The following is a 7,608-nucleotide window of genomic DNA, read 5'->3' as shown; positions in this document are numbered from 1 at the left end:
TTTTTCAATGTAATGATGAGCATTATTTTAATCTTGTAAACTTTATTGCTGAAGAACAGCTTTCTGAAATGGAAAGTGAAACTTTTTAATAAAAAAAATCACAATAATCTCTTTTTTTTTCTTTTTTTTTTTGTTTAGTAGGGTGCCAAAAAATAGCTTTGAGGATCCCTTTATACAAAACAAAAGCTAGTTATTATGATGTATTTTTTAACTTTATGCAATCTGCCAGGTGACAGTAAAAAACACATGGATTTACTATTTGTTAGGGCAAAGATTCTGCATACTTGTTTCCCGTTGCCTTCTCTTCTTCTAGTATTTCTATCTAAAATCAATATGAAAACAACTCTTCTGCCTCTGAAATTTCGAGCTCCACCCACTTTTGGGGTTTCTTATCTATTTCCTTTGCTGTAAGGTCCAAGTTTTAGTTGGGATTCTCAAGTATGACAATTGGTTGACATTTGACTAGATTTAACGTTATTTGCTAAGTGGTTGTATTAGCTACCATTTGGTTATGGTGGGCGACAATAAGTACCTTGTATGTTTCCTTCTGGAATAAACAGGTACAGCTAGGGCATCATAGAATTAATGTACGGATTTATTTTATGAGTTTTTTTTTTTTTTAAATAAAAAAACTATAAGAAATCTTGTGAGGCAAAGTGGGCATGAATGGTGGAAACTTTTGAATCTTTGATTGCCTTAAAAGGAGAGGTAAACCAAGCACAACCTTCTGTAAGTGAGCTGTCCATCCCTACCACAATGCTGCAAATATATTAGTTTGAAGAGAAATGATCAGATAGAAAATGTCATGCAGCAAAAATAAGCACTCAACATTGCAGCAGGAGACAGCCTTCCAAGGAATCTTCCTGTCACGACTCACGTGGTGGCTACTAGAATTATGATTTTGAAATAGAAACTTAACGTATTGATGTGCATTATGTAGCAATAAGCATCAGTACAACGGGAGATATGTCCCAAAACTGCACTACCATATAGAACCAACAAGTCTAATGTATAAGAAAGAAGAAGAGGCCATCAAGAAACAGACTTATCATATGTCCCATCTCTTTTTAACCCGGAACATTAAGGCTGCAGATTTAATGTCATCTTGTGGCACTTGGAGCATGAATTGAACTTTCATCTTCATTGGAGCTGTCTTTGCTTTTCCAGCTTCATCTCCAACCTGAAACCAGATCATTAGGAAGCCATGAAAAAACTGAGCTCAAAGTTCCAGACAAAATATATATATATCCAGCAATTTTTTAACATGGCTGAGAATTGATAAACCCTTTGGTATTTTTTTCACTTTACATGCACTCCCAAAACACTCTTAGAGAACATCTTAGTAAAGGGTAAAGTCAAGAGGTGAAGAAATAAATAAAATGGTCAAAGCTGGCCACCTTTCTCATTACCACTTAAGCCAGTGCTTTAAAAAGAAGTGAACAAAAGAATCTCAACCATCCATCCATAAAAATAAGCCAATCATCAAAAGACATCAGAAAATTATCTATCAAAGAGTCCACAGTCCTAACACCATTTTGGAGGGAGAGGAAGAGGTGAAATTCATCTTTATGGTAGGACAGAAAAATCGAGGAAGGGGTGGCAAAACAAAACCTCCCAGGCCCACCAAAATCAATCTGCCCAAAATGGGCAGATTGGTGACCAGAGAAAGAGGGGGGAGGGGGGGCTTAATGTGAAATTGCACTTTTGTCCCCCACTTTAAAGTTCTAAACCATTTGAATGAGAATGTAATGTTAAATTTGATTTTTCACTCTCTCCTTCCCTCCTACCAAATGACATTAGAGGGAAGTGGACACCTCTCCCTTCCCTATCCTTTAGGCTCCCCACTCCACTGTTTTTATTTTCTAACCATCATACCAACCATGGTGTAATAATGCCTAATGAGGCCATATCCCAACCAAAGGATTCAAGACTAGGCTATCGAGATTAGATAATAATTATTAAGATATTCTACAAACATTTATAAGAGGATATGAAACTGGTCTAGGAGCACATCATCCTATGTCTACATCGATCACAGAAAAGCAAGTAATTCTTAGAGTGGAAGCAGTAACACGTGGCATCTAATACTGTCAACAAACTTAGAATGTGTCCCACTTGAGAGCAAGGGGGGGACATTGAGAAAATCTTTTTAAAGCAAGATAGAACTCGGTAAGAGAAAATATTTTTAGAGCAAAATAGAACTCGGTAAGGCCAAGTCAACTATCAGCGATGGCAGCCCTTCTCACATTATTACACAGAAAGATTATACATTGGTTACAACAGCATAGGCATAATTGATCATACTAACATAAGGATGCGATCGACCCTATATCTGTGCTCATAATGTTTATTTGCAATATAATTAAATCAACAGAATAATAGCACCAAAGGTTTGTGAACATCAAATATTTGATATATAATGCTCATAACAAGTATCACTCTGGTAAGCATATTATCAGCTGTAAATTCTCTATACCCCTCAATTAAATTAAAGAACAAGAAAAAAGAGATGTTTTAGCATCAGAAAGCAATGAAGCCTAGCAAACACTTACCCAAAGAGATGCCCAGCCAAGCCGCACCTCCGAATCATAACCAGCTTTAAACTTGAAGTCCTTGCCATACGTGTGCTTGTACACCGCACTCCAAAAGTTGGAATCAAAATTGTACCAGTAGCTGGCCATTAAATTATTATAACAAATCAGGATTTTTACAACCAAGCTGGAAATAGATGGATGGAGAAAAAAGAACAGGAAACAATGAAGTCCAATGAACAATTTACAATAACAATCTGCATCCATTCTCCAATACCATAAGAGATTTTGTATTACTATCTTGTGGTGCAAAAGTATCCTAGCGTGTTGCAAATTAGCAGACTTTAAAAATTAACGCTTAATTCATGGAGTACGTGTCCAATATGTATCAGAGGTAAATACTTTAGCCCTTTTTAACCATCCGAGCTTCCTAAGGATATGTTTTTCCACTTTTGTGATTTAATTTTTCTCAACTGATGTTTTTATAGGTAAAGACAACTCACAAACTCATATGGGATTGAAATCCTTATTTATTAAGGGAGAAGATGTCATTGGTCCAAGGACCACTGCCATTGAATTCAGTCCTGGAACATGTAAATATTAAATGTACGCCATTAAATTCCAACCTCCCTTATGGTTTGGGGCTAACATTTTTTTTTTAATGAATAATAATTTATTTATTTGATAAGTAATCAACATGTATATAAAAAGCATAAGGCGATACGAATAATAATTTATTGAAAGAAAAGGGCAGAGCCCTCGTACACAAAAAACTATAACCACCCTAAAGGCGTCTGAAATCAAAAAAGCTAACAAGATCTACAATATTCGAAAAAACACATTGTTTTGCTTTCATTGAGAGTCAAAATCAAGACCTCCTGCTTACATCCTATTTTCAATATTTTCAAAACAACACTCTGCACCTGAGACTTGTGTTCCACATAGCAGGTATACCCTAACAACAACCCATGCTTACATGTCACTACAAACTGCGACACTATCTTCTTCCTTTCTGTTCAAATTAGATTCCCATCCAAAATAACCTCAAGTTATTTTTTACAAATCACATGGGTTAAATCATACAAAAAAATAAAAATAAAAAGAACTTGGTAGCCGTTGCTAGAGAGTGAGAAATAGTGATCAAAAGGCCCAGGTTTATTGTTTCTTCTTTAAGAATGAGTGTACACTGAATGACCCTAGTACAAGTCTAGCATATAGAAGAGGTGTTCAGCTAAATGTTCAAATATGTTCTTTTATCATTCTAATTAGGGTTACACTTTTAGCAACCTTAGGGCACAAAGTGTCGTTTATGAAAACATGAGGTAAGTCCTAAATATTTTCTAAACCTCATGGCAGCATACAGTAATTTACCCTTATAAATAAGAAATTAAGGATGACAGAAGCCACAAATCAATTAATCTCAAAGCACGTATTGCATTCACCATTTCATGGTCTTTATAGAGAATATTCATACCAATTATGCAAATGAACCAACAATATTAAACACATAATTTAGTAATCCACAATTTGAGAGATGAACTTAATCTCAGGCCATGTCAGCAAGAACAGGTGGGACAGGTGGGCATCTAAATCAGATGTGTTTGGCATTGCCACAGAAGTAAAAAATCACTAGTGCTTTTCCAATGTGCTAAGCCCTGCCTAACACTGCCTATGTACATAGTATAGTGTCTATTTTCATTGGTTGTTTCACATACATCTCATCATTGCAATTTAGTGACAATGAATGGTTTCCATACAAGATTTTTTTGAGCTCTCAGGGCTAAAGACTACATGGTGATTTGAGAATCATCAACCCCATCGTGAGAGACATAATTGCAGCTAAAATTGGTATGGAAAGGGTTTTGAGAGTACTGCACATATGCATCGTCTTATAAGCTTGATCATTAAGGTATTAGTAAGATACTTTTTGCATCCAGGCATAACACAGCACACCTAGTGTGAAAGCTAAGTACAGTGAATAAAACCAAATAAGAAGCATATATATCAGTTAATAATGAGACCACCAGTGAATCATGGGCCACAGAAAGAAAAAATTTCGGTAAGTGGAGGGAGGTATGGAGAGAGAGAGGAAGAGCCTCTAACCTTAATTTGTCTGAAGGACCAAACCGACGCTTGAATGCAAACGAAAATGCATTTGAAGGCAAAGAAATACTTGGGATAAATGACATTTCCTCATCCTGAAATAAGCTCGAACTTTATAGTTTGAAAAAATGAAACCAAGAAAAGATGAAAAAATTTAAAAAGAGCTAAATTCAAACAACCCCACCATTTTCCAGAAGGGTACTGCACAATAGCACACTTCTAGCCATCTGGCACTTGTGTCACTTGGAATTATGGGGGGAAAAGGCAAATTTTTAAAAAAGGCCAACCTTGTAGATGTATCTTAGTTTCAAATCTTCATCGCTGTATTGAGCAGTGCAAACTCCATTCAAAATTTGGCCTTTAAGAATCCCATTTATAGACAATGTTCTCTTTACTTCCTCGTCTTCTCGTTCCAATAACGATACTTCACCAAGGGGAAATTTAAGGGTCGCTCTTGGCTGCAGAATCAGGAAACTAATCAATGCCCTACAACACAAAACTTCAAAACTTTGCTCAAATGAGAAGATGACACAAATTTTGCTAAGGATCATACTCACCGGACCAACGGATGGAACTAGAGATGACAATTCCAGTGCATAGCCGGGATCTGCAAGGTTTGCAACCATGGACAGCTCTCCTTGTTGTGCCTAAAAGTTATGACATGTTAAAGAGATGGAAGAAAAGCATAAAACAGTTTAAATAAATTACAGCAATCCTAGCAAAATGAAAGAAATTCAGCTCAAGAAGCATTAGTTAAAGGATAATTATAAAATATCACGTCAATGTTTTCCTTAAAGAAATTCTTATAAGAAAGGAAAAATCAGGGTTCAAACTTTAAACACCAACAAATTGTATCTTGCATACGAAAAAGCTCTTGAAAGTGAACAATCAATGTCTATGAAGCCAGAACCACATCCTAAGACATTACAACATGGGGCAAGAAACAAAGATCTCCGCTTTTTCAATAAATCTGAAAATCAGAGTCAGCAATCAATCCCACTTGAATCCAAACTTCAATTCTGCGAGGAATTACACTCGAACAAACAAAAACCCATATTTCAAAACGACATATTAAACACCTAACTATAATATAAAAGAAAGAACAGACTCAAATTAAACCCAATCAAGCATAAACCTTTTGAACATTTCCATCAAAGAAACCCAACAAGAAACAACACCCATCTCCAGAAGCCACCCAATATACCATAAAACCACAATTTTAGACAAAAAAGAAGAAGTGTGTTTTGGACCTTGACATCATGGAAAGCTCTGAGCTGCAACCTGGGGCCGACCTCGAGAGAGGTATTGAGAAGGGCATTCTGCTCCTCGATATCATAGTGGATGGAGAGGTACTTGGAGACGAAGGTGACTTGAGGCTGGATGATCTCCCCCTTGCTGTCGTTCTGGAAGGAGAACTTGAGCTTGGCGAGGGAGTTGAGGAACTTGCAGGAGATTTTGTGGAAGAAAACGGAGCTGTCGCTGTCGAACTGGGTGGTCACTCTTACGGGGGGCCTCTGAGGGAAGGTGAATGCGGGTTTGGCGGGTGTGGAGGGCGGTGGCGGTGGTGGTTGTGGTGGTGGTTGCGGCGGTGGGGTTCGTAGGACCAGCTGGTTAGAGTTGGGAGTGGGTGGGTCTGAGTCCACCATTGCTTTGGGCCTTGCGGTGCTTTTTGTTTGTTTTTGAAAGTGGGAACTGGGAAGTGAAGAAATCAAGGAAGGTGGAGAAAGAGAGTGGGCGAGTTTTACGGGGTTGTGGTTTTTAGGCGGAGATTTTAATTATAAAAATAGATTTTCTTTATTTTATTGATTTTTAAAATAAAAATTAAAAAAAAAAAAAAAAAATTCAAATTGGCCCATGCAGGTCTCGAACCTGCGACCTTCGCGTTATTAGCACGACGCTCTAACCAACTGAGCTAATAGGCCGGTTGATGATTTTACGTATGAAAGTAATTATAAAACAAATATACTTTACTTTTGGTGGAAAAGTTTGATTCTAAAGCTCAGGTGTGTTTTTTAACTGGAAGTAGCCTTCCTTGAGAAATATCTTAGTATTACACAAAACTGAATTTGTTTGTATTTGGAAGAGTGATGAGTTGTGGACCACCTTATCCTATAGTCACCTCTTCAACAGAGCTCTCACAAAAGAAGCAAAATTGTACCTAAAGCAACGGAGAAAGGTGTGTGGCTTACAAGCACAAGAGAAGGTTAGGTCTAAAGCAAAGCAAAGCAAAGAAACATATCACATTCATTGCCCTTTTTCCAAACGGGGCCAATTGAAATCTATATATTGAAATTGAAGACATGATAATAAACTTCAAATTAAATTCAAAGTAATTGACTTCAAAGTTGAATTTGGAATGCCGGAGAATAGCATTAGTCTGGAAAACATAGGATACATGAAAAACTTTCTAAAGAGTATTTTTGGCGATACCTAAAACTTTACTAAGAGTTTTCTTAAATAGAAAAGACAATTTGTCTTTAAACGCTGACGACGGCATTGTTAATGAATAGTTGCTTTGTCAGTGTGACACTATTTACTCGTCTTTTTTTTTTTTTTTTTTTCTTCTGAAACTTCATTATTTACTTTAGTATTTTCTTCTGAAACTTCACATAGATTTGTGACTTTACAACTTAAAATTGAAACTTCACATTTCGACAAGGTCATAAGGATTTTGAGAATCTTTGTAAATTAAACTGAGATAGGGATTGATCTCAACCTTTGTATGATGATTTGTGGATGATGAGGTTGAAGAAGTTAGTAAAACTTGAACCTGATCATCAAACTGATTAACTTATAACATCCATTCTTTGCACACGTCTTTTAATTTATCTTTTGTTTTCACTTGAGACATAGCATAAACTACTGCAGTTTGCATGCTAGATTTGTTTGCCAAAAAATGCTCCTGGGTCACTTGCGAGGAAAATTCCTTCTAGACTTGGACAATAATTCCTTCATTATTGAACTTATCCCAACA

At 36.5% G+C, this 7,608-nt stretch overlaps 1 protein-coding gene and 1 non-coding gene across 2 annotated transcripts; both read right to left on the bottom strand.

Moving 5' to 3' along the window:
- Window positions 1-885: 885 nt before the first annotated feature.
- OEP37 (chloroplast outer envelope protein 37) lies at window positions 886-6,384 on the bottom strand. The gene is made up of 6 exons (XM_059592810.2): window positions 5,885-6,384; window positions 5,192-5,281; window positions 4,922-5,092; window positions 4,635-4,729; window positions 2,553-2,673; window positions 886-1,180 (listed from the first exon to the last, which is right to left on the bottom strand). Exons 1-6 carry the CDS (start codon window positions 6,278-6,280, stop codon window positions 1,049-1,051), a joined length of 1,005 nt encoding a protein of 334 aa, XP_059448793.2. The 5' UTR covers window positions 6,281-6,384; the 3' UTR covers window positions 886-1,048.
- A 98-nt stretch (window positions 6,385-6,482) lies between these two features.
- Window positions 6,483-6,556, bottom strand: TRNAI-AAU (transfer RNA isoleucine (anticodon AAU)). Its single transcript has one exon. It is a non-coding gene; the product is annotated as a tRNA-Ile (tRNA).
- Between the last annotated feature and the right edge of the window lie 1,052 nt (window positions 6,557-7,608).

This window comes from Corylus avellana, chromosome 4 (assembly GCF_965113065.1).
Source record: "Corylus avellana chromosome 4, dhCorAvel1.hap1.2, whole genome shotgun sequence".
In the NCBI taxonomy this organism is placed as follows: domain Eukaryota; kingdom Viridiplantae; phylum Streptophyta; class Magnoliopsida; order Fagales; family Betulaceae; genus Corylus; species Corylus avellana.
Note: the sequence above shows the minus strand (reverse complement) of the source record. Positions and strands in the feature narration are given on the sequence as shown.